Here is a 27,904-nt window from a genome sequence, read left to right on the forward strand (position 1 = left end):
GGTGGTGCTGTCCTTTTGCCATTGGACTATATTACATGAGAATATCCATTGTCTCCTTGTGTACAGTATCGGCAGCCCATCCTATGTGCAGGCCCCCGTCTCCAGGAGAGTCTCACCGCCATGTTACATCCCGTTCCATTAAGTCGCTATACATCAGCCATGTCCCATGAGTTTTTCTTAGTGTTTTCTGTAACAGATCTCCTATTAGAGTGCAATATACCGGTCCCTCCATATTGGGAGTGGGAGGAGTCAAAATTTCAAGGCTATAATAAAATCGGAGCTATCTCTTTAAATCATTGTCCAACCTAAAAAAATAACAAAAAAAACCATGTATTATAATGTAAAATTAATGTGAAAAGCAAAGCAAGCAGTGCTGTAGTGTAAAGCATGGGGGACAGAGCAATAGTATAAGCCTGAACCTCTGTGATGACCCCCAACAGACAATACGGCTAAATTAGAGTGACCAGTCATAGCCATAACCAACAGGGCAGAGCTGCAGTGTAAAGCATGGAGGAGGGAAAGAATAAAGCCTCGAATAAGAGCAGTGCTGCAGTGTAAAGCATGGGGGAGAGAGCAATAGTGTAAGCCTCTTAGGAGACAGAAAGTACTAAAACTTGGTAAGACAGAAGCCTGAACCTCTGTGATGACCCCCCAACAGACAATACGGCTAAATTAGAGTGACCAGTCATAGCCATAACCAACAGGGCAGAGCTGCAGTGTAAAGCATGGAGGAGGGAAAGACTAAAGCCTCAAATGAGAGCAGCGCTGCAGTGTAAAGTAAAAGCACAGCCCCGGAGCCTGGTCAGTAGAAGATCATACATTGTACTGCACAACTCACTCTTGAATACAGTCCGGTATGTGAACATTATCCAGTGATGTGAACTGCGCCAGGTCTGCGAGGCTGTTGACAAATTTCACCTTTTTTCCAAATTTGGAGCTTAAAAAAATAAAATTAGAATTTTTTTTTTTTTTTCATAAATATTCAGGATCCTCATGGAGTAGTTATAAAGAGTGTCCCCGGCTCTGGAGGACCTGTCCTGTCCTACATGACACTAACAGACTATTGATGTGAATAGACATGGTGTAATACTTCATTTCCCCTGTGGGGGAGCTGCAGGTAAACGGAACACTTACTACCAGGACTCCCCACAGATTACTGATCACTGGGGATCCCACTAGGGGCACACTTTGCAATCAGCTTATTGTTAAAGTTGTCACTCACTTCACTTCTACAGGTTATGCAGAAGTGGAGTTCCCCTTTAACTGGAAATTACAGAATTTTTTTGGGAAACACACACCTGATAAATGGGCGGGTGATGACCAGTAAGGCTTTCACATACCAGGTCGGGTGCACAACGAGGACAGATTTCAGGTTTTTCTTTAATCTTAAAAAAAAAAAAAAAAAAAAAAAAAAAAAAAAGGTAAAAAATTAATAAAAATTTTTTTAAAAAATCCCGTCCTACTACATCGCGATCCAAGCTTTTTAAAAAGTCTAAACTTTCTAGACCGTTACCCAGAGACTGCACAAGCGATGGGACATTATAATGTTTTTTCTTTTCCCCTGGAGTTCCCCTTTAACATACACACTACTCCTGACTGCAACGTGAGGGCGGATCTCCAAGACGTGGCAGCTCTTACCGCCTCCCCGTGGCCTGGTAACAACGCTTGATCCAGCTGATGGGCGGGATTTTACTGCGTGGGGTACAGCCGTTCAGATAGATCACCATGTAGTCCTCCGCAACCAGAAGATCCAGGGTTCCTATGATGTACCTACACACACAACACAACACACTTAAAAGGGGAGTCTGTCCACTTTCATTATGGAGAATAAGCCACTATTAAAGGGGGACTCTACCCCAAGAGAAGGAATCCAGTCAATGGATTGTAAAAACTTAGCACGACCTAAAATCGGAGCGAAGTTCTCCTTTAATTATACTCATGCAGCAAGAGTATAGTAGTAAAAGGGGCGGAGTCGTGACAACCTTGTATTTGTTTTCTTATGGAGAAGTTGGTTGTCACCTCTCTCCTTATAATTTGTACCCTATCCCCCTCACCAGCACCTCCTTACAAGAATGAACTAACCCCAGAATTCAGTTCTGTGTTTTAGGTGGAGTTCCCCTTTAAGTTTTTTATTTTTTAATTTTTTTTAAATACACTTATCTATATTGAAATTACTTGTGCCCCCTAGTGGCCATGCTATAGGCTACTCCTACCTGAACAGATTGTCCATGACGTACTGGTAATCCGGAACATTGCTCTCCGGCAGGTAACAGGAGGCGAACGTAATGATGGCATTCAACCCATCACCATAATAACCTGGAGGAAAGAACATAGAACCCGGGTGTGTATAATGTAACAGTGCCACCTAGAGGTGAGGGCGGGTATGACACCGGATTAGATACACCAGCTGTATCCTCACGGTTACCTCCATGAGAGACGACTTTCTTATAAGGCTCGATGGCCGTCATGTCCACCTTGTGCTCCCCCATCAGGAATATCCTCCACTTGCGGCCATTTTGGTCTTCCATGTCGGTCACGCGGTTTTCCACATAGGACACGTTTTCTGTTATTCCTTTCACCTTCGGGAGGTCGTCTGGAATACAGGAGTGTAGCGTTATAGGAGGAGCCAGCAGGGGATCACAATATGACCCAGACCCCAATGACCGCAAACCCCCCGCCCCACCTGAGGGTGTTACCTTCCCACTCAAACTCATGGCTCAGGTCCAGTATCTCGCTGCTGTTCGGAGTGTCCAGGTCCTCAATGTCAAAATCAAAATCTTCATCGGTGGTCGGCTCGCGGTTGTCGCTGCTGGAGACGGTGGACTCCTGGCTGTTCTCCAGATTGAAGCTGATATCGGGGGCGGGTAATCGTTTCTTTATATGGCGGTTACCACACAGCTCCAGCGTACTGGGAGGAGCAACTGTGGATCACATGACAAAAATCTGAAATACTCTGTGCTGCTGGAAGGCCCTACTCTAGGCCTTACTTGTCTAAATCCCTCTCCTCACATTATGACATATGCAGCCCTGTCCTCCCTAACATCAGCCCATGAATTGACAGGTCAAGACCATGTGTCTCCTGAAATACTCTGCGCTGCTGATGACTACCCCCCTGACCTACCTGAGGGGTTGTCGTCTTTGGAATCCAAGTCCTCTTCTGCCACAGTCGCCTCTGGAAGGGGCCTAGAAACCAAAAAGTCACATGGTATCATAAGAAGTAATAAAATTTGGTCATGTCCAGTAGTCTGGTCGTGGGGGGGGGGGGGGGGGCTGAAATTTTTTGGTGGGGCCAGTTGACCAACCTTGGGAACTCTTCATCTTGCCATTCTTCTTTCAGCTCCATGTCATCAATACCCAGACGAGTGCTGGTGGGCGGGGCGACTGGCGGATGGGGGACACCGCTGGAGCTGTCGGGAGAGAGCATTATACTAAGTGAGTGGGCGGTATTATATTGGTAGAGTTCGCAAGTGGGGAGTATTATACTGTGTGAGTGCTGGAGAGCATTATACTGTGTGTAGGGACAACTGGAGAGCATTATACTATGTGGGGAGCATTATACTGTGTGTAGGGACCACTGGAGAGCAATATACTGTGTGAGTGCTGGAGAGCATTATACTGTGTGTAGGGACCACTGGAGAGCAATATACTGTGTGAGTGCTGGAGAGCATTATACTGTGTGTAGGGACCACTGGAGAGCAATATACTGTGTGAGTGCTGGAGAGCATTATACTATGTGTAGGGACCAGTGGAGAGCATTATACTGTGTGCAGGGACCACTGGAGTGCATTATACTGGGTGCCTAGAGAGCACTATACTAAGTGAACGGGCAGCATTATATTGGTAGAGTGCGCAGGTGGGGAGCATTATACTATGTGTAGGGACCACTGGAGAGCATTATGCTATGTGTGGAGCATTATACTAAGTGAATGGGCAGTATTATATTGGTAGAGTGCGCAGGTGGGGAGCATTATACTATGTGTAGGGACCACTGGAGAGCATTATAGTATGTGTGGAGCATTATACGGTGTGTAGGGACCACTGGAGAGCATTATACTATGTGGGGAGCATTATACTGGATGAATGCTGGAGAGCATTATACTATGTGTGGAGCATTATACTAAGTGAACGGGCAGTATTATATTGGTAGAGTGCGCAGGTGGGGAGCATTATACTATGTATGGAGCATTATACGCTGTGTTCCGCTGCAGGGCCACTAGGGAGCATCATTTTTGTGTAGGGTTACTAGAGAACATTACATGTTGTGTGGATACCACTAGGTGCCATTATTCTGTGTGCGCGCGTGCGGGGGGGGGGGGGGATATTGGGAAGCATTATACTGTGTGGAAGTCACTGGAGAGTATTATACTGTGTGTATAGGGAAGCACTACCGCTTTAGGGAGCCATTGGGGATCAATATACTGCTTTGGGGGGCACTACGGCTACTAATGGTGAAGACCCATATACCACCATCATTAGTAGCGTTGCCCTAAGGACATTAGTTTTTCCCAGGGGTGACAAGTCTGTCAAGTTTGTGAAACCCTAATCTGAGGTCTCTGATGGTTCAGTCCATTCCGAGTCCCGCCCAGCTGCCCAGTCACATAGCCCGCCTCTGGTGATGTCATCATCTAGGATTCAGGCCTGGTTTCCATACTAACATTTATTAGCTAGGTCACCATCAAGAGGAAGGGAGCAGAATGTTATAATAGAGGGAGGAGTCTGTTTACTTATGACGTCATAATCAGGGCGTGGTTATTTTGCACGTTGTATTATGACATCACTTTGTCGCTGCGGTGTCTTTTATGGATAATTTCCAACAATTACTTTGGCAAAACAGTCTCGCCCCTAAGAATTGCCCCAATACCCGCCCGGGCCACCCCTAAACCTGGCAGGACTGGTTACCATTGGATAGCGTCTTTGTAGGCCACATCCCCGAATTTATGAGGATTATTTCCTCCCCCAAAATTGGGGTGTTTGCTGGCTGTAATTATGGGGGGGGGGGGGGGGGGGAGACAATATGGAGGGGTCAGGATGCATTGGGGGATGTAGAGACGGAGCACTTTCAGGAGAGTGTTTCAGTGTTTACACAGGCACAGCGCCATATACATGATTGTGGTTGTGCCCGGTACTGCAACTTAGTCCTGTTCACCTGAATGGAACTGAGCTGTAATACCAGGTATAGCCACAACAGTATGTATGGCGCTGTATCTGATAAACGTGATGCAGCGCTCTCTGCTGATCAGCATGGGTCCTAGGGGGTTAAATGCTCCCATTGATGGCGCCCCACTATATGTTCTGCCTGTCACAGAGGACAGCTGAGGGACACTTAGGAAAGCTGGGTGAGCTGGCTAGTTATGTAATAGTCACCGTAACCAGGCCTATTTACTGGCTGTAGAGGAACGGCAGCCATATTGCTGGTCACCCAGCTTTCCCAGGGGCAAAACAATGAAAAAACGGTGGAAGGCTAAGAGGGGAGGCCAAGACAGGAAGATCCTCCATCTTTTTTAAGAGACTGGTACATGCTTGGCACTGACAGGACTGAGGCCTAGAGGGGGATCATTGATCGGGACGATCCACAGAAGTCAATGCTGTTGTCCCTAGTGTGGCCAGCAGGTGGCGCTATAGAACAGACAGTATGGTTCCTTCTCTCCAACCAATCACGGAGCAGTTTACCAAATAAAAGCCGCTCTGTGATTGGTTGCTACGGGCCCTATGGTTTGTTAGCTACTTTAAGGCAAGGGAAATTAACCCCGTGAGTGAAGTTTCGGAATAGCCGCTTATTTGTCCAGCGACACGTCATGTGACCTCATCCTCCAACATGGCCGACACTTCTTCATAAAGGGATTTTATAGCTGCCATTTGTCACCTCATAAAGACATTCACGGCCTTAATGTGCTCATCGCGGCGGGTAATGGCGTCCACAGGCGTGAAAACGTCCATGAGCGGTAATAAACTGCAATACGATTGCACCGTGTGAACGGACTCCTAAACCCATCCAGCACATTAGCGGTTAATAGTCACAGCTGACGGGATTAGTCAGAGGATCCTGAGCGGCAGGTTCTCCCATGGGATGACCCTCATTATACGGTTATGGGTGCGGCGGGGAGGGCCACGGAAACGGTCCTATAAGTGACCCACTTATGTGTGCGGAGAAGTACCCCCGACTTAAGAATAGAGGGCATCCCTTAAATATTTATATAAATGCCCCCCACCCCCCATTACTTGTAGAGGGTAGCCCCATAAACAGGTATATGAGCCCCCACATGCATAGAATCTATATAAATGGCCCCCCATTACATGCGCGTAGGGTATCCCCTTATATATGAAAAGCCCCATTACATGCATAGAATGGATATAAATAGCCCCCTGATGTGCAAATACAGGGTACCTCTTTAAATGTGTATATCTAACCCCCTCCCCATTACATCTGCAGAGGGTACCCCTTTAAGTATATCTGACCCCCCGTTACATCTGCAGAGGGTACCCCTTTAAGTATATCTGACCCCCCCCCCCCCCGTTACATCTGCAGAGGGTACCCCTTTAAGTATATCTAACCCCCCGTTACATCTGCAGAGGGTACCCCTTTAAGTATATCAGTATATCTAACCCCCCCCCCCCGTTACATCTGCAGAGGGTACCCCTTTAAGTATATCTAACCCCCCCCCTGTTACATCTGCAGAGGGTACCCCTTTAAGTATATCTAACACCCCCCCCCCCCCGTTACATCTGCAGAGGGTACCCCTTTAAATATGCATAGAGATAGACCTGATTACATATGTGTGCCCCCATTACTTGCGCAGAGGGTGTCCCCTTAAATATGAATATAATTCGCCCCTCATTATTAAGAGAGGGTACCCCCTATATATATAGCCCCCCATTACTTGTGCACATGATGGGGGTCGTTGTCACTTCCCACCGACTTACCCTACGTTGCGAGCAGGTACTTACAGGCGGTGTGCAGGGAGCAGGTGACCCTGGAGTAAGCGGCTGACATCACCCATGTAGCTGGGGGGTAGGGAGGGTGCACCATAATGGGCGACTCCCAAAAAAAGCTCATGTTACCTGGTAACAGCACAATCAGCCTGCAGCACCCTGTGTGCACACGGCCCAAGAATAAACACACACGGCCTGGTGCCCCACATCAGGGGATACAGATCATATATACTGCTTAGTGAACGTATATATTAGGGCGACCGCCACTCTACAACTCATTGACTGTTTCCTATAATCCCCCATGGCTGTGTGTATGGCTTGTGAAAAGAGCGGAGCATAATTAAAGGGGCTGATATAAATACAGAGGGTGTGGCCTATTGCAATGGAGGGTGTGGTCTGATCATGACAGACATTTCGGGTATCTACGCCCTCTCTCGAGCCTTGGGCCACAGTCAGATGTTGGGTCCATGTTACGACCACCATTGTACGTCCTTTCTCTAGATTTTCTACAACTTTTCCTTCAATTTCTGGATTGCAATATTAAAAGCCCTTTTGTGTGATGTGGAGGTCCCCTTTAATAGTGGAGGCCTCCTATATAAGTTATATATACCCGACTGATATGTATTAGTTCGGAGGTCATATCTTCACAGCAGACTGCTGTAGCAAAAAAAGTCTGAGGAATGGAAACCGTCAGCAAGTAGCGCATGTTCTGGAGATTAGGCAGCACCAGGCTTGCTTGTTGTTGTAGTTCGTATGAAGTGCTGAGCTGTGACAGTAACAACTGAGGTTCCCCGGTTTGCAATAGGTACATTTTCACTCAAGACACTTTGGGAAGGGGGTGTCCTTCTACAGTAAATATGGCCGCTGCCTTGGGCCAAACACACCCGAGTAATGGTATGAGCCATATAGGGCAGTCAGCAGGACGCGTGTCACTCAAGGGGACCAGAGGTGACACTTCTAAGGCCTCCCGATTTATGTACTGCCAGACTGTTACCCCGTTGCCAAATGAAGGAAGGTGCCCAAAGAGGCCGTCCCATTTTTAATAAGTGGTTCAAATTGGGAAATAGACCACACCCACTTCCCTGAGTACCACCCCTTATCACACCCACTTTTTCTCCTTATTTTAAGGGGGTTGTCCAGGATCTCAAAAATAGGATCAAGAGTATAATAGTGGATTAGTTGTAGTACCAGACATGGCCCACAGACATGAGTGGCGCTGTTCCTGAGACTAAAAAAAAAATTCAGATTCTTCATAGTTTGGACTATCCCTTTAAAGCTGACTCTCCTGACTCGTGCGTTCACATGAAATACCAGTTCTGGATCTTTTTATAAAAATCTGCCCAAAACTGCACTCCAACCGGGCACATAGTTGGCATCCAATGGGGCATCTCATGCCCTAGACCCCAATTGCCAATTTTTAAGACGATGGGGTTGCCCAAGGAGATACTTCCTCCAGTGAATTCATCAAGATGGACCTAGGGGTTCCGACCCCGACTCACGTGCTCAGGAAACAGTTCCCGATACTGCGTTGCTCCGCCCCCTCCCTCCTCTGCTGATCTCACAGGGGCTGACTACAGTAATGAAGACTCTGCCAGATGAGAAGGGGTAAACCGGGGGGGGGGGGGGGGTCTTTTGTTTTTATTGTTTTTACTCACCACCCCCAGGGGTGTGAGAGACTGTACCTAGTCACAACGCCCCCAACTGGTAACACCCAGTTGTCAATTTACCCTTTAATTTTAGAGGGGGAACATCACAGAAACATAAGAGAGTATTGTACTGAAGCAGACGTGTCCGATTAGTCCTGGTGGGCTAGAGGTGTGTGACGTTGGGATTTGGATCTGTGTGCTATTGCTCTCTGTTATCAGCGACTGTAGGTGTCACCTATACAGTACACGCAGACATGTATGTGTATGTAGAGCTCTCCATCCCTTTTCTTCCACCCTATTGCCTGTCATCCTATAGCCGATCCATGCTTATTAACCCTGTAAGTGACTGACAGCTGTTTGGGGTCACAAACTTCCACCCTCGAAATCTGAGCAGTGATAGAAAGATGGGAGGGGGGATTGTTATTGTCATATACCACAGCTGTGACCGACCCCTCCTAAGTGAATCACTGCCTTACAATGGATCCTCCCTGGTCCCAGTAAGCCCCTCCCATCACATGTGGGTGTCCGCAGGGTCGGAGCAGACCACTTACCTTGGGTGCAGAGCCCCCGGCTCCCTGAAAATCACGGCGGTGTCCATCTTTATAAGAAGATTTGTAATAGTTGTGAGTGAGGTTTTCTCATCGCCCAGCCTCATTACGCCGTATACACACCTACCACAAACCGGTTCTTCCACCTCTCAGACCTGCATCACTTTTTTTTTTTTTTTTTTTTTTTTAAGTCGTCAGCTGAGTTTTTCTTTTCTTTCTTTAGCCGATAGCCCTGAATGTTCCCACAACTAAACCGGGCAAAAAGCAGCAGCTCGGTCCTCCATTTTGTCTCCTCGGAGTTTGCGGTGTCCGCAGAATTCCTACTAACTATGGCTACAACATTAGATCTGTTTTTGTTGCGGTCATGTGAACAGTTCTGTGTCCTGACTCTGAATGAAACCGCTCTCTCTGCCTCATTCACAGCAGAAAATCCCAGCAGTAAGTTACTAAAAATGGACGATATAGGGCACAAAAACCGAATATTTTTGCATTTAGTAGTCGCAACTTCTCCTTGTCTCCAGACTTTCTGCCACTAGGTTTCTCTCTCCTTCCTAATATGCTGTTCACACCCTGTTAATAGGGAAGTTCTGTCCTTAGAAACCAGCAGGGTTAAGACGGGACCATAATGTAGAGAGGGAACGGACAATTGTCTCTTCACAGCCTCTGCGTGTCTACACACAGCTTTCCATGACTGTACACTGCTCAGAGAGGAGTCTGAGGCTTCTCGCAGCATTGCATGGAAAGTCTACTCTGTACTTCTATCTACTTCTGACTAGCTGTTTGTGTTATTGCCGATAGGATGTTAGTCATACACTGTAAGCAGCTCTTTGGGTTTCTCTTCTTCTATGTCAGGGTCTTTTTTAGCTGCATCATGTCCTGGATTTTCACAGCAATTAGTTTGCTATTTTACAGTTACTCCTGGCAGATTTACAGTAGTAGTAGTAGTAATGGATAGCCGGAAGGACAGACTCCTCCTTATTGTAAAAGGTGCTGCAGTCATAATGGAAGTATTAACAGTAGAAAATCTGATAGGACATCGTGTATGAAAGATTACACAGTCATAAAAGTGACTGTCCAGATATGGGGTGTGCCGCACTCCTCAGTCCACCATGTGAGGTGCTAACGATCCAATTAAGGATGTGATGGATAATATAATACAATAATAATATCCCACAATACAGAATCTACGGAGAGGTTTTAATTGTGATAAACATGACATCGAGAGCCCTAAAATCAGACATAAGCTGCAAAAAAATGGAAGATCCCTGTTTATGACAATGAGGCCACAAGACGGCATCGTCACACGGATTGTTACATGACTTGGATACAACACGCCGAAATATTTATTGTACCGTATATAATACGCGTTCAATCCCTCCTGGCAGCTTAAAAACTACAGTTCATAACAGTCCTGACGAGAGCGCCCCTTTAATTACACAATTCAGTGATGTCATTAATAAGAGGCGGAGTCGTGACTACTTCTCATTTATATCCAAAATAGTCGTCACCCAGTAAGGTGCGTGAGAGAACATGGCGGATCTCATGAACATCTGATCAAACAGTAAAATGGAGCTGGGATAGGCTCAGAAATTTGTGGCTAGTTTTTTTTTTTTTTTTAAGTTGGAGTTGCCTTTTAAGTACATGGACATGTCCGCCTACTCCTCCAAAATGTGCCGCCACCACCTCGGTCCACCTCGTTATTTGGAGACTCTCACATACCTCATATTCATGACATGGCCGACCCCAAGGAAGTACAAGGAACCTTGAGATTACGTCCCTTTAAGGGATTGTACATATTCAATACTACGGCACCGTTGCCGTAATCCGCCAACCAGCATATCTTACATAGTATTATATTATAATCCGGAATATTCCACCACCATTATTGCCTGATTAAAGTCTCAAATAATTTTTTAATTATTATTACTTTTTATACATTTTCTTAGTCTGAAGAAAGGGGTCAAGTTATCCAATACCTTAAAGGGATGACTTGTAAATCGGTGCACGTATGGCCACTGGGACCCCCATCCAGTCATGAGAATGGCGAGCCTTTGTACCGCCACAAAAGATAACACAACTTCTTGGTGACCACCATGTGACAGGCAAGTACAAGGACAACTCCAGTAATTCTACGGTGTGAGGACCCCAACAAACAGCTCCTCATATCTCCGCCTCCTGAACCCCCATGATTCTGATATTGCGCAGGGAGGATATTGGGGTGAACGGCTATCACACCTCACTTATACAGTTCTGAATGGTGTCATCCCTTTAATGCCTTGTTATACGATCACTCTCCCTCCATAGGGCCCGGGGCCCTCACTTCACACAAGCTCTCATCTATAACGGACATTTGACAATTCTAATTAACATCATTGAAAATATTTATTAAAATTTATGTTTTTAGCATTAGAAATAATACAAGAGGACGGAACGTGCGCTCCATTGCTTGTGGTCTTCATCTCTCAGGCCGCGAACCTACACCCCCGCCATCGCCCTAGCCAATCATTCATCTCCTATTCTACCCGGAAACAGCTGACAAATCATTTACACTGCTCTGTTAGCCAATCAAATCGATTCACAGAGTAGGCGGAGCCTTGTGACTAAACCCAATACACGAAGCAGATAATAAATACCGTAGCCCAGCCGTGAAAGGTCATTTACGCCATTTTTTTTTACTTCATACGAGAAATTCGGCAGTCAGCGCAGAGAGTCGCCCTGGAGCTCCCAGCATGCCCTCTGTCACTCGTGTCGCAGGCAAACAGATAACAATAGGAAATATTTTACAAAAAGACCGCCATCCCCTCCCCCCACCTGAGGTAACACAGACAGAACAGAACCCATGACTTTAAAATTTGTGAAATGATCCTAAAAATAAGAATTGCATCGCTGTTTGTCGAGGACCTCGATTTTCGGACATACAAGAATTTTTGATTATTTTTTTTTCCATATGGGGTTTTTGGGCCGGGTCATTGCTTTCCCGTCGTTGAATTTACCTCAGAATTTACCACAGTGATACGGCTGATCCGCTCTAAAATGGCTTCCGCAGTCAGTTTGGGGAGCCCTCGGTCTAGGGGACAGCCTTCCACGAGACTGTTCATAGGAGTCGGGGGGAAAGAGTTCTCCTCGTCCAGTCCGTCCTCCAGCTGTCTCCTGAATCCGGCTCCGTATCCTTTGCCCTTTGTTCCGTCTCCACCATAAACGTCCGGGTTATCCTGTTCACCGAAATCTCCAAGCGGCTCGCCGCTCTCTGTGCTATCCTCGGCATTACGCTCCATGAACTCAGATTGTCCCTTGTAGTCCTCGGTCTCCTGGAACGACTGCATGGGTCGGCTGTCGCGGTCCCTCGTCTTGAGGAACTCCTTCAGGATGGGCAGGACTTTCTTGCGGGAAGCGGCGGTGTTGCCTTGGCTGTAGGCCGTCACGTGGTTACAAGAATGGCGGCTTATGGGAGACAGCTCCAGACACGGCGTCGTGGCCTCCACCAGAACTTTACTCACCTAACAAACAAAAACAAGATTTTTTTTTTTTAATTACAATAAAGAGAGATTTAATTAAAATTTTTAAAATATTAAATTGAAATAAATTTCAATAAATTGAAAAAAATATTACTAAAAAATAAATATAAATTATTATATATACTTATTGACAAAAATAAATAAATCCCGCCCCCAGATGTGGGATTGCCGTATTCCTTGTCCTGCAGTTATGTCTCGGTGCCGTATATACTCGAGTATAAGCCGAGGCCCCTAATTTTACCACAAAAAACTGGGAAAACTTATTGACTCGAGTATAAGCCTAGGCTTATACTCAAGAATATACAGTAAATTATAACAGGTGTGGTGTGATTAGATGCTGGGTCTGGCCACAAGAGGGCGTAAAAGTGCTTTCCCCGCTTCCTTATACAAATGTTCTCAGGGGCTACTTTTGGGTAGTGTACTTCTTGATAAGAGATTGTTCACTGCTAGACATTCTCCTACTATTCTGACCTAGGTGTTAGGGCAGTGGTTACGTGAGGGCGCACATATGGTGGACGGCACAGACAGATCACCAGTATAGGATGGTTTGTTCGCTCTACAAGCAGCCCCCACAACTTTCTTGCCCCCCCCCCCTCCCATCCGGACACAGGGGGCACCTTCATTACACCCGTCACTGCCCAGACCATTTCCAGTCACTTTGCAGAAGGAAGTTTGCTTTCGCCATGTCCATTACATGTCCTGCCATTGACAGCCAGACACGGTCACCTTGGCAGTAGTGTAGTGAATACAAAACCTGAACTGCTAAGGACTGGCGCCGTATCCTCTATAGTGATGGATCCCGGATCTGTTTGGGATCTCACTGTGGTCAGGTTGGAGTATGAAGGCACTGTCTTTGCTGTAGAGCGACACACTGCCCCCTGGTGGGGACTATCACATACAACACCTAGTAGTGATACGAGGATACAACAGATAAATGAGAACTACAGGGCATCCTCACACTGCCACATGTGTGGTCTCTCATGGCAGAGGGGACAACTGGAGTCTGCAGGATAATGCTCCCCCCCCACACACACACACGAGGGTCCCGGGAATGTCTCCCTGAGCTTCACCAACCTACAAGTGTGCAGGATCTATGGGCCCGGCTGGTAAATGTACTGCTATATACCGTACAGACCTGTATATACCTCCATGTCCTGCCATATCTCATCTTGTATCCAGACTACAGGTGTAACATCTGAGGTAAATGTACTGCTATATACCATACAGCGCCTGTATATACCTCCATGTCCTGCCGTATCTCATCTTGTATCCAGACTACAGGTGTAACATCTGTGGTAAATGTACTGCTATATACCATACACAGCCTGTATATACCTCCATGTCCTGCCGTATCTCATCTTGTATCCAGACTACAGGTGTAACATCTGTGGTAAATGTACTGCTATATACCATACAGAGCCTGTATATACCTCCATGTCCTGCCGTATCTCATCTTGTATCCAGACTACAGGTGTAACATCTGTGGTAAATGTACTGCTATATACCATACACAGCCTGTATATACCTCCATGTCCTGCCATATCTCATCTTGTATCCAGACTACAGGTGTAACATCTGTGGTAAATGTACTGCTATATACCATACACAGCCTGTATATACCTCCATGTCCTGCCGTATCTCATCTTGTATCCAGACTACAGGTGTAACATCTGTGGTAAATGTACTGCTATATACCATACAGAGCCTGTATATACCTCCATGTCCTGCCGTATCTCATCTTGTATCCAGACTACAGGTGTAACATCTGTGGTAAATGTACTGCTATATACCATACACAGCCTGTATATACCTCCATGTCCTGCCATATCTCATCTTGTATCCAGACTACAGGTGTAACATCTGTGGTAAATGTACTGCTATATACCATACACAGCCTGTATATACCTCCATGTCCTGCCGTATCTCATCTTGTATCCAGACTACAGGTGTAACATCTGTGGTAAATGTACTGCTATATACCATACACAGCCTGTATATACCTCCATGTCCTGCCGTATCTCATCTTGTATCCAGACTACAGGTGTAACATCTGTGGTAAATGTACTGCTATATACCATACACAGCCTGTATATACCTCCATGTCCTGCCGTATCTAATGTTGTAGGCTAGAGGATATATATATATATATATATATATATATATATATATATATATATATGACAATATCCTTTTAATATGTATATAACTTCCCAGTATATCAGCCGCTGGCACTCATGTGGTTAATGTATACCTATATATGTACCTATGGTACGTGCACGGCGTGATACAGATAAGAGTACAGGTTCAGCGAGGACATTGTGAGCGCCCGCCCGATGGTGGAGTGTACAGGAGACACAGCGGGCATCACATCCTGACCCCAGAATTTAGTATCGCCCCCCTCCGCCGCCCCCGTAGAGTCGGTGCTCACCTCCAGCTGACGCCTCTTATATCTTCGTGCGGTCGCAGTAAGAATAAGCGACTTCTGTCCCGAGCTCACATTTCACAAGCGAAAGTTTAAACTTTAGTCAAGTTAATGAATGACCAACCCCGAGGGATCCGGTTACAGGAGGTAAGACAGGCCCGGGGGGCGAGCGAGGGGGCAAGAAATAGGATCTAAAATCATATGGGGAAAATGATAAGAAAGACGGACTATAGCAGTGCAGGCCGGGGCGCAGGGACTACGCTGCCCACTAATCCCGCTGCCACGTAATGCTGCACCCCGAGCTATCAAGGGAAAGTTACTTACTAATTATTAACAAGAAAGCTCAAAAACATTGGTCATGAACTCTGACGGAAGCCAGGAGGCGCCCCCTGGGGGTCACTGCGGCACACTGCAGGAATCGGTCATGAGCTACAGGATTTATATACCTGTAGTATTAGATCAGATGTATATAGATGATACTTGTTACTCTATAGCATTAGATATGACCACAGTATACAACTGCTGTTCACAGTGCAAAACACTAGGGGGCGCTGTCGGGCTAGAAATAATAGACTTCTTGACATAAAAAAAAAACACAGCGCCCAATATCGGACGGTGGCAAATCTGGTGGTTATGTGTCAGGCAGATATGTAAATGATTAGAGGTGCAGACTTTTAGAGGCTACTTTTGGGTAGTGTACTTCTTGGTGAGATATCGTTGATTTCTAGACACACTCTGAAGAAATTTTACCCAGCATCATTGGACTGAGAAGAGCAGGACGGTCATTTCCTCCAACTGCCCGCCCTCTGGAACGGAGAAAGGTGGAGGACCCCTTTAAGAGGCACAACAGCCTTAATATAGCACAAAGAGCCCACGCCATGTCCTGCCATGAGGAAGGAAAACTGGGTGGCAGCCATATTGGATGTCACAAGGCCGGCACCGTCACGGTCAGGTCCTGCCTGGCTGATCGCTCAGATATAGACGGAGCCTTTACAATGACTGGTGGAGTCCCCCGGTGACTTACCGTTGCTCTCAGCGCCCCCTCCTGGCTGTACACCACTATCTGCCTCCGTGGTTCATTGGCGCTGGTGAAGGCAATGGCCATGGCAATGAGGACGTTGTAATGGTGTCTCTGACAGAAATCCCGCAGCTCGTCCTCCACGTCTTTCCTTCGCAGGAATTCCTTGAAGTAGAATAAAGCAGAGAGAAGTAAGATTGGACCGCCATGACGGGGGCGCAGGCGCGGGACATGTGACCGCTTGTATCCAAGATGGCGTCTCACCTCTAAGTCCATGTATAGAGCACTGATCGCCAGCTTGGTATCTCGGCTGACCAAGGCCTTGAGGTCTTTACGGAGCATCTGATCTGTCGTCAGACCTGCACAAGAAAGGGTTAAATTACAGCACCCTCGTCATTCTCTTCTCCAGTCACATCCAAAGCTGCGTTCACAATTCAGCGGGGAGCCAGAGCGCTCTAGGTTGCTGAGCCCTGCCCTACAGTATACGGTACAGACCTGACACATCAAACTTGGCATTCTGAAGAGAATCAAACACAGCGCCTCTCGGTGGCAGGTCGGGGTACTTGGACTCCAGCAGGGTCACGTATTCCGTGTCTTTCGGGGTGACTTTCCCGGCAGCAGGTGCCATGTTCACACAATCCAGAACAATCGTACCTGCGGAGGAGAGATAATGAGTACAGAGAATAACCTATCTGCTCCCAGGAAAGCTGTGTGACGGAGAAGGATTTACCGCGCAGCAGAGATGCCAGCTGAGAATCCAGGATGTGAGGGGCGTCCCGCAGGATCTTCTCCGCCACCAATGTAGTGCAGGACCCCACCAGCTCTGCTGTGACCCGGCAATTACGGCTCGGAGTCCGCTCCAGGACCCGGTGGTCTATGACTTCTGTCACCACATCCTCCATGAAAGAGTCCGCCCTGAGCAACAAGAAACGGAAGACGGGTAAAAACCGCGCCCATCACTGGGCCTGGAAGGCTCCTAATGGACTACTGTACCCAGCAGACCTGGAGGCCATTATTAGGTTTCTGCCTGCCATGGGAGTGGGAGTTGTCAATTAGGTACAGAGTGAAGCTGCTCCTCATGAAACCACTAGTATACAAAGACAACATTACTAGTATATACCAGCACAATACTAGTACATACAAGCGCCGCAATATTAGTATATACAAGCGCCATAATACTAATATATACAAGCGCCATAATACTAATATATACAAGCGCCATAATACTAGTACAAACAAGTGCCATAATACTAGTACATACAAGTGCCACAATATTAGTATATACAAGCGCCGCAATACTAGTACATACAAGCACCATCATACTAGTACATACAAGCGCCATAATACTAGCACATACAAGCGCCATAATACTAGTATATACAAGCGCCATAATACTAGTACATACAAGCACCATAATACTAGTACATACAAGCGCCATAATACTAGTATATACAAGTGCCATAATACTAGTATATACAAGCGCCATAATACTAGTACATACAAGCACCATAATACTAGTATATACAAGTGCCATAATACTAGTACATACAAGCACCATAATACTAGTACATACAAGCACCATAATACTAGTACATACAAGCGCCATAATACTAGTATATACAAGTGCCATAATACTAGTACATACAAGCGCCATAATACTAGTACATACAAGCGCCATAATACTAGTACATACAAGCGCCATAATACTAGTACATACAAGCGCCATAATACTAGTACATACAAGCGCCATAATACTAGTACATACAAGCGCCATAATACTAGTACATACAAGCACCATAATACTAGTACATACAAGCGCCATAATACTAGTACATACAAGCGCCATAATACTAGTACATACAAGCGCCATAATACTAGTACATACAAGCACCATAATACTAGTACATACAAGCACCATAATACTAGTATATACAAGCGCCATAATACTAGTACATACAAGCGCCATAATACTAGTACATACACGCACCATAATACTAGTATATACAAGCGCCATAATACTAGTACAAACAAGTGCCATAATACTAGTATATACAAGTGCCACAATATTAGTATATACAAGCGCCATAATACTAGTACATACAAGCGCCATAATACTAGTATATACACACACACACAAGCAGCACAATATTAATATATACACACGCACCACAATACAAGCCTTGTATACAAAACATAAAAAGTAAATCCTGTCCATAACATCGGCCGAAACCTCCGGAGCTGACAACCGGTTATACGACAACCGCCTCACCTGGGCAGCACATTGTGATCCACCAGTGACAACCCCAGGCGCCCAGCCTCATACAGACCGCCAAGATCGATCTCGTCGCGGAAGATGAGATGCTCCTCGGGTATCCGGTTTTCTTTAAGGAAGAATGTGCTGTCTGTGCGGAGAGGGAAGTCCTGGCGGGGGATGTTCAGCACCGGCACGTAGGCGAGGTTCTTACTGGAAGACGTCTACAGGAAGCGAGGAGGGGGCATTGTTAACGTAGCAGACATAGACCACCCTCACGGCAGCCATTTTGAATAAAATATGGACTGTAAACCACTTCCCATAGACTGTAGTGAGAAGGATAAGTGGTCTCTTGGTGGTAGTAAAGCTGCGCCCCCTTTAGGAGAGGTCTGACCCTGTATTTGGAGGGTTTTTTTTACCTAGTCATATACACAAGTTCCCCAGTTGTCTCTATGTATAATGAGAATACAGATGGACATGTCCTTTAAGCAACCAATCACAGCAGTTTTCATTTTCCCACCTAGAAGCGCTGACAGGTTTCCGGTTCTGATAATTGAGGCCTATCGTGCGACACGTCACATACTCACCTTGGCCAGGTAATACGCCAGAGTTATGGCGGAGACCATGGAGTCCAGGTCACACGCTTCATTGCCGAGGACAACATGGAGGTCAAGTCCTTCCTGTGTATTCTGCGAGGGAAACAATGAACACAACCAACTCAGCAAGGAACCCAACTCTCCAACAATCATGAACGTCAACTACGCCTAAGTCTAAGCTGCTGTATCGTCACACAACTAGGAGTCTACTATATCTAGGAGGCTGTCATGGCGGCCATATTGTAGGTCACCCAGCTTTACCAAAAACAGAACACGTTTACAAGAAATAAATGGGGGAGGATTAACGAAAATTGGCGGATTTTTATATCTCTGACTCTTGGCAACGGTTATACGAGAAAAGCAGTATAAATAAATATGGCGGGGGCAGAAATGATCCACAACGACATATAGTAATGGGGCGCCGTGGTACGGTACTTACTAAAAGCGGTTTTGTTGCCTTAGAAAGTCTACCTTTTGCTGGGCAGGAGGCGAAACCTTTGAAAATCTGCACGATCAAATGGGAAAATTACATCAAATTGGAAAAAAAATTTCAAATTGTAAAATTTTTTTTTAAAAAAAAAAAAATTTTTAAAATTTTATGATAACATAAGAAATTTTTTTTTTTTTTTTTTCTTTTAAAAGTAACTGGCTAAGAACAAACATAGAGGGACTACCATGAGCGTGAAACAGGCCAAAAAATATTTTTATTAAAACAAATGGAGAAAAATCTCGCAAAAGATAATAAAATAAAAAACAAAAAATTAAATAAAAATAAAAAACTACTGCAGGAAAATATAATATGGCAAGAATTTTTACAGAATGTAAAATACATAAATTTTTTTTTATAAAAAATACATAAAATACGTAGTTACAAAAATGACGACTTTGTAAAATCCGCCACGCCGGCCTTTTAAGCGCGCACGATGTAAGAATAGAGTTGCGTCGCTATCTGGGGTAATATCGCCATGACGAGTATTACTGTAGCGCGCCGCCTTGTATAATCTCTCCATAAGCGGAAGAGCAAACACATCAAGCACTTAACTATACATTAGTGTAATAACAGATTACGGACGCCGCCATTAACCCAAGAGATGCACTCAGCGACGTCAGACCCCGGATGTGGAGCAGGTCGAGGGTTATAGTTCACACTTATAAACCGTATAACACGTACACCGCCATTTTGTATGCTGAACCGTTATTCGGGAGGCTGAAAAAAGTCGGGAGCGGTCATGGTTGTCAAAGCTAGGTCAATAGATTACAAGGGGTTAATCAAGTTTTTTATGTGGTCTAGGGGGTGTGGCCTATTTAAGGGGTTGGTCCTAATGTTGCTAGTGGTAAAAATCAATGATAAGTCTAAGCCCCACCCCCTTTCCAGAATCTATTGGTCACATGTTCTCATGATAATAAGGGCGGAGACAAGATGGCGGTGACTTATTTAAGAGGTTTTTTTTGTGAACCAAACCGGGTCTAGTACTGATCAGACATTAGAGTACACACTGATAGATTTTTTTTTAAATCCTGTACCATCCCTTTAAATTTTTTTTTTTTAAAGGGACAATACTATTTTGTGTATGAAGAACGGACTGTGTAATGGACCCGATGCTTAACGAAGCCTACAGGAACTAAATATATCAACAGCTGACGGCCAACAGGGGAGATGGCGTTTCTGGGATACGGTAAAGGTTGCGGAGCCGCAGCTGCTGACGCGGGGACGTAATGTGTTTACCTAGTGGCCCGGCTGAGTAATTGATTTATAGAGCATGACCTGAAGTCCTAATGTCCGTAAGAGAAAGAGCACACACCGCGCCATATGCCACCACTCGCCCTCCGCACGCCCCATTTATTTAGGGAAAAACAATATTTGTAGATTGCGGCTTAAAAGCCGAGCGGAAAATAAATTAATGGATCAGAAATGGAAACTGCGCCGTGTTTACACAGGAAATCGGTGACTGCCAGTGGAAAATCATCAAGCCCCGCCTCCTCACCGGCGAAACGCAAGTTACAGCAAAAATCAAGAAGGCCGACTTTCAATAGTCCAAAAAAGAAAGAAATGGAGTTGTTTTCATGTGTCCCTTTGACCACCCAGCTTTCCCAGGATCCTACACATTTGTAGCGTTAATAAAAATATATACGGTATATAGATTCGTCACAGCAATGTTGTCTGGAATGGCGGCCATATTGACATCACCCAGCTTTTCGAGAACCAGAAATGACTTCACATGAGGGCTCACGTCTGTGCCGATACTGCTGCGAAATCCGATCGGTGGAATCACCGGGGTAAAAATAGCGACAGAAGACGCCAAATGGACCTCTCCAGAGCGCAACGTCCTAAACCCGGGTGGTCAGGTTACAGGACGGGAAATCCCTCGCAATGCGGGACGTGACCTTTAAGCGTCGCTATGAAGCGTATAGGAGTGGGGCTGACAGGACAGCCGCCATCTTAGGCCTCAGACACTTGATATGTAATTTCTCTTAAATAAACATCCTACCCAGACATATATCGATTTCAAGGAAAGCTGAGTGACAACCAACATGGCTGCCATTACAATCCCAAAGCAGATCTATCCCTGACTGGATAATTTGCCTTGTTATAGTATTTAAGAAGCCTGGCAAAGCTGGGTGACAACCAACATGGTGGCCATTACAATCCTGACTGGATAATTTGCCATACGTTGTAATTAGAGATCTTGGGAAAGCTGGGTGACAACCATCATGGCTGCCGCTACAATTCTAGCTGGATAATTTTACTTGTTATGTTGTATTTAGAGGCCTGGGAAAGCTGGGTAACAAACAACATGGCCGCCATTACAATCATTATATAGGCTTTTCCCTAAATGAATAGTTTGTTTTGTTAGGATATTTCGGCAGCCTTGGGAAAGCTGGGTGACAACCAATATGGCCGCCATTACAATTCTTCATTCTACATCCCTGACTAGATAATTTGCTTTGTTATTTATGGAGCTTGGGAAAGCTGGGTAACAAACAACATGGCCGCCATTACACTTCCTAAACAGTTGCCATTTTATTTCAGAAGCCTGGGAAAGTTGAATGACAAACAACATGACCATATTAATATTCCTACATAGGTTTATCCGTGAATGCATAGTTTGCCTCGTTTACCTCAAAAACCTAGAAAAGCTGGGTGACAACCAACATGGCCGCCATTACAACGTAGACTGGATAATTTGCCTTGTTATGTTGTATTTAGAGGACTTGAGAAAGCTGGGTGACAACCAACATGGCCGCCATTACAATCGCTATATAGGCTTTTCTCTAAATGAATAATTTGTTTTGTTATGATATTTCGGCATCCTTGGGAAAGCTGGGTGACAACCAACATGGCCGCCATTACAATTCTTACATTCATATCTGACTAGATAACTTGCATTTTCGTGTTTTTGCAGAAGCTTGGAAAAGCTGGGTGACAACTAAGCCTGCCTGGTTAGGTCGCAGGTATATACCGTACCATGTGACTAGCTATATACAGTCCTATGAAAAAGTTTGTGCCCCCCTATTAATCTTAATCATTTTTAGTTGTAAATATTTTGGTGTTTGCAGCAGCCATTTCAGTTTGATATATCTAATAACTGATGGACACAGTAATATTTCAGGATTGAAATGAGGTTTATTGTACTAACAGAAAATGTGCAATATGCATTAAACCAAAATATGACCGGTGCAAAAGTATGGGCACCTCAACAGAAAAGTGCCAGTAATATTTAGTAGATCTTCCTTTTGCCTCTAGTCGCTTCCTGTAGCTTTTAATCAGTTCCTGGATCCTGGATGAAGGGATTTTGGACCATTCCTCTTTACAAAACAATTTAAGTTCCGTTCAGTTAGATGGTCGCCGAGCATGGACAGCCCGCTTCCAATCATCCCACAGATGTTCAATGATATTCAGGTCTGGGGACTGGGATGGCCATTCCAGAACATTGTAATTGTTCCTCTGCATGAATGCCTGAGGATTTGGAGCGGTGTTTTGGATCATTGTCTTGCTGAAATATCCATCCCCGGCGTAACTTCAACTACGTCACTGATTCTTGAACATTATTCTCAAGAATCTGCTGATACTGAGTGGAATCCATGCGACCCTCAACTTTAACAAGATTCCCGGTGCCGGCATTGGCCACACAGCCCCAAAGCATGATGGAACCTCCACCAAATTTTACAGTGGGTAGCAAGTGTTTTTCATGGAATGCTGTTTTTCTGGACGCCATGCATAACGCCTTTCTGTATGACCAAACAACTCAATCTTTGTTTCATCAGTCCACAGGACCTTCTTCCAAAATGAAGTTGGCTTGTCCAAATGTGCTTTTGCATACCTCAGGCGACTCTGTTTGTGGCGTACGTGCAGAATCGGCTTCTTTCTCATCACTCTCCCATACAGCTTCTCCTTGTGCAAAGTGCGCTGTATTGTTGACCGATGCACAGTGACACCATCTGCAGCAAGATGATGCTGCAGCTCTTTGGAGGTGGTCTGTGGATTGTCCTTGACTGTTCTCACCATTCTTCTTCTCTGCCTTTCTGATATTTTTCTTGGCCTGCCACTTCTGGGCTTAACAAGAACTGTCCCTGTGGTTTTCCATTTCCTTACTACAGTGATTTTCAACCTTTTTTGAGCCGCGGCACACTTTTTACACTTAAAAAATCCCGGGGCACACCACCGACCAAAATGGCACAAAATGACACTAAAACAGTACATATTATACATATAGTTAATAATATAGATTCTAAATGTATTTATACTCACTCAGTGTGAAACCTGGGCCTGTTTCGATGTACACAAAATTTCATTATCATTCATTATCTGTCCCCAGATTCATGTCCTCTCCATCTCTGTCCCCAGATTCATGTCCCCTCCATCTCTGTCCCCAGATTCATGTCCCCTCCATCTCTGCCCCAAGATTCATGTCCCCTCCATCTCTGCCCCAAGATTCATGTCCCCTCCATCTCTGCCCCCAAATTCATGTCCCCTCCATCTCTGCCCCCAGATTCATGTCCCCTCCATCTCTGCCCCCAGAATCATGTCCTCTCCATGTCTGCCCCCAGATTCATGTCCCCTCCATCTCTGCCCCCAGATTCATGTCCCCTCCATCTCTGCCCCCAGATTCATGTCCCCTCCATCTCTGCCCCCAGAATCATGTCCTCTCCATGTCTGCCCCCAGATTCATGTCCCCTCCATCTCTGCCCCCAGATTCATGTCCCCTCCATCTCTGCCCCCAGATTCATGTCCCCTCCATCTCTGCCCCCAAATTCATGTCCCCTCCATCTCTGCCCCCAGATTCATGTCCTCTCCATGTCTGTCCCCAGAATCATGTCCTCTCCATGTCTGCCCCCAGATTCATGTCCCCTCCATCTCTGCCCCCAGATTCATGTCCCCTCCATCTCTGCCCCCAGATTCATGTCCTCTCCATGTCTGTCCCCAGATTCATGTCCTCTCCATGTCTGCCCCCAGATTCATGTCCCCCTCCATGTCTGCCCCAGATTCATGTCCTCTCCATGTCTGTCCCCAGATTCATGTCCTCTCCATGTCTGTCCCCAGATTCATGTCCTCTCCATGTCTGTCCCCAGATTCATGTCCTCTCCATGTCTGTCCCCAGATTCATGTCCCCTCCATCTGTGCAGACAGTGTACACATTACACTTACCTTTCTCCTCGTTCCCTCGCTGGTCTCTCTCTCTCCGCGGTCTTGCTAACAGTTAGAGACGCGATGTGATGACGTAGCCAGACTACGGAGAGAGAGAGAGAGAGAGCGGCGAGAAGAATGAAGGGAACGAGGAGAAAGGTAAGTGTAATTGAGGAACTTTCCCCGCGGCACACCCGACCATGTGTCGCGGCACACTGGTTGAAAATCACTGCCTTACTATGTTCCTCACAGTGGAAACTGACAGGTTAAATCTCTGAGACAACATTTTGTATCCTTCCCGTGAACAACTATGTTGAACAATCTTTGTTTTCAGATCATTTGAGAGCGGGCTGTCCATGCTCGGTGACCATCAAACTTAACTGAACTTGAATTGTTTTGTAAAGAGGAATGGTCCAAAATCCCTTCATCCAGGATCCAGGAACTGATTAAAAGCTACAGGAAGTGACTAGGGGCAAAAGGAGGATCTACTAAATATTACTGGCACTTTTCTGTTGAGGTGCCCAGACTTTTGCACCGGTCAAATTTTGGTTTAATGCATATTGCGCATTTTCTGTTAGTACAATAAACCTCATTTCAATCCTGAAATATTACTGTGTCCATCAGTTATTAGATATATCAAACTGAAATGGCTGCTGCAAACACCAAAATATTTACGATTAATAGGGGTGCCCAAACGTTTTCATAGGACTGTACCTCAGGACTGACAAGACACTTTTATTAGCGTTACTCGTGAACTGTTGGGTAAACAGTGGCGGCCATTAGGTCATCACTTGGCCGACAAATAAAGTTGTAGTTGTTTTAGTCATGTCGCTGCGGGTACAAGGGGGCCATTGTGCTTGTCCTATCCGACCGTGCCGCGATCTCTGGCGCCTAAATGTACGGATTTACTTGTGATTTGTATCCCCTCAGGGTGTCCCCCATCTCATGGCGCACCCTAATACAGCGTGTGGACCTGCCCTTGAAGGGGCTTTGGGTGTAACTAGTGCAGGTAGTGCTGCCAGGGAGTACGACACAACCAGCGGCGAAGGTGAAACTCCTGGCATGCTGGGAGTTGTAGTCCTGCAACAGCTGGATACGCCTGACCATGCTGAGAGCAATAGTTGTACCGCCACGGCGGGGTTGTCAGGACATGCTGGGAGTTGTAGTTCCCCTCACATGGATGACTGCAGGTTACAGGACTGTTGTCAGAGATGTAGCTCCAGCAATACTGGGAGTTGTAGTTTGTCAACCACTCAGGTCGCTCTGGGAGTTGTAGTTCTTTCGCCGCTATACGGTTGTCAGGCAGGAGATGTAGTTCCATCACCGGGTGCAGGATTGTCCGCTGGGAGTTGTAGTTCTACAATCGGTTACAGGGTTGTCCGCTGGGAGTTGTAGTTCTACAATCGGTTACAGGGTTGTCCGCTGGGAGTTGTAGTTCTACAATCGGTTACAGGGTTGTCCGCTGGGAGTTGTAGTTCTACAATCGGTTACAGGGTTGTCCGCTTGGAGTTGTAGTTCTACAATCGGTTACAGGGTTGTCCGCTGGGAGTTGTAGTTCTACAATCGGTTACAGGGTTGTCCGCTGGGAGTTGTAGTTCTACAATCGGTTACAGGGTTGTCCGCTGGGAGTTGTAGTTCTACAATCGGTTACAGGGTTGTCCGCTGGGAGTTGTAGTTCTACAATCGGTTACAGGGTTGTCCGCTTGGAGTTGTAGTTCTACAATCGGTTACAGGGTTGTCCGCTGGGAGTTGTAGTTCTACAATCGGTTACAGGGTTGTCCGCTGGGAGTTGTAGTTCTACAATCGGTTACAGGGTTGTCCGCTGGGAGTTGTAGTTCTACAATCGGTTACAGGGTTGTCCGCTGGGAGTTGTAGTTCTACAATCAGTTACAGGGTTGTCCGCTGGGAGTTGTAGTTCTACAATCGGTTACAGGGTTGTCCGCTGGGAGTTGTAGTTCTACAATCGGTTACAGGGTTGTCCGCTGGGAGTTGTAGTTCTACAATCGGTTACAGGGTTGTCCGCTGGGAGTTGTAGTTCTACAATCGGTTACAGGGTTGTCCGCTGGGAGTTGTAGTTCTACAATCGGTTACAGGGTTGTCCGCTGGGAGTTGTAGTTCTACAATCGGTTACAGGGTTGTCAGCTGGGAGTTGTAGTTCTACAATCGGTTACAGGGTTGTCCGCTGGGAGTTGTAGTTCAGCCGCCACTGTGATCCGGCCATGCTGAGACTTGTAGTTCACCATAGCTGAGCACACCAGACTATATTGCACTCCTCCCCCCACCAGATCTGCGTTTCCTGAGCACCCCCCCCCATGTGACTGTCACAATGTACAGAGTCAGAGGAGCCATAGATAAAGGGCCAGTGTCCCAGATAAGACAGGAGGGCCGGCCCCGGGGGCCCCGCTGCTGATAACGCACCAACCAGCGCGGCCGCAGAATGTCAGCCAGGAGAACGTGGCTCCAAATTCTGCTCGGACATATAACTGAACACCCAGCTTTCCCAGACTCCTGCATAGGAACTCTGCTACTAATATACAAGCTGGGCTACTATAAGACATGCAGGAGCCTGGGATAGTGGCCACAGTGTCTGTCACCCAGCGTTCCACTGCTCCTGCATGACAACTCTGCTAGGAATACAGAAGTTAGCGCACATCAGCTATATGCAGGAGTCTAAGAATGCTGGGTGACAGCCTGTGTGTGAGATGTGACTGCCCAGACTAGTTGTCACCCAGCTTTCCAAGAAGCAGATAAAGGAATGCAATGCAACAACTAGAGAAGTAATACTGCGCCCTGTGCACACTGTGCGGCAGCCCCGGCCTCTCCTTACCTGTACAGCGGCCTTACAGCCCTGCAAGAAGCGCTCCATGCTGCTCCAGTGTGAACGGGGCCACTGCTCACCTCCTCCAAGAGCTGCCAGTCCAATCACAGGGAGAGCGAGGCATGCCGGGAGATGTAGTCCGGACAGAACCATCGTGTCAGAGGGGGAGGAGACTGAACCATTATGTCAGAGGGGGAGGAGACTGAACCATCATGTCAGAGGGGGAGGAGACTGAGTACATGACGTGTGTGATACAGTATACTGAGCTGTGTATCTAATCCCATCCTGTGTGATACTGTATACTGAGCTGTGTATCTAATCCTATCCTGTGTGATACTGTATACTGAGCTATGTATCTAATCCTATCCTGTGTGATACTGTATACTGAGCTGTGTATCTAATCCTATCCTGTGTGATACTGTATACTGAGCTATGTATCTAATCCTATCCTGTGTGATACTGTATACTGAGCTGTGTATCTAATCCTATCCTGTGTGATACTGTATACTGAGCTGTGTATCTAATCCTATCCTG

The 27,904-nt window shown here is 46.1% G+C and overlaps 2 protein-coding genes across 3 annotated transcripts; both read right to left on the reverse strand.

The window, feature by feature from the left end:
• Positions 1-280: 280 nt before the first annotated feature.
• On the reverse strand, positions 281-9,231 carry BNIPL (BCL2 interacting protein like). Of its 2 annotated transcripts, none has more exons than XM_075283285.1 (10): positions 9,128-9,231; positions 3,303-3,401; positions 3,122-3,183; positions 2,697-2,921; positions 2,426-2,593; positions 2,214-2,316; positions 1,639-1,770; positions 1,299-1,385; positions 839-937; positions 281-305 (listed from the first exon to the last, which is right to left on the reverse strand). In XM_075283285.1, the coding sequence occupies exons 1-10, from the start codon at positions 9,229-9,231 to the stop codon at positions 281-283; spliced, it is 1,104 nt and encodes a 367-aa protein (XP_075139386.1). The 2 variants fall into 2 exon arrangements, with proteins under 2 accessions (XP_075139386.1, XP_075139385.1); XM_075283284.1 differs by having other exon boundaries at positions 3,303-3,407.
• Positions 9,232-10,314: 1,083 nt separating this feature from the next.
• Positions 10,315-27,472, reverse strand: PRUNE1 (prune exopolyphosphatase 1). Its single transcript, XM_075283266.1, has 8 exons — positions 27,380-27,472; positions 18,918-19,019; positions 18,349-18,554; positions 16,810-16,994; positions 16,575-16,733; positions 16,344-16,438; positions 16,086-16,244; positions 10,315-12,621 (listed from the first exon to the last, which is right to left on the reverse strand). The coding sequence occupies exons 1-8, from the start codon at positions 27,416-27,418 to the stop codon at positions 12,091-12,093; spliced, it is 1,476 nt and encodes a 491-aa protein (XP_075139367.1). The 5' UTR covers positions 27,419-27,472; the 3' UTR covers positions 10,315-12,090.
• Positions 27,473-27,904: the final 432 nt, after the last annotated feature.

The sequence above is a fragment of the Leptodactylus fuscus genome, chromosome 7 (assembly GCF_031893055.1).
Source record: "Leptodactylus fuscus isolate aLepFus1 chromosome 7, aLepFus1.hap2, whole genome shotgun sequence".
Classification (NCBI taxonomy): domain Eukaryota; kingdom Metazoa; phylum Chordata; class Amphibia; order Anura; family Leptodactylidae; genus Leptodactylus; species Leptodactylus fuscus.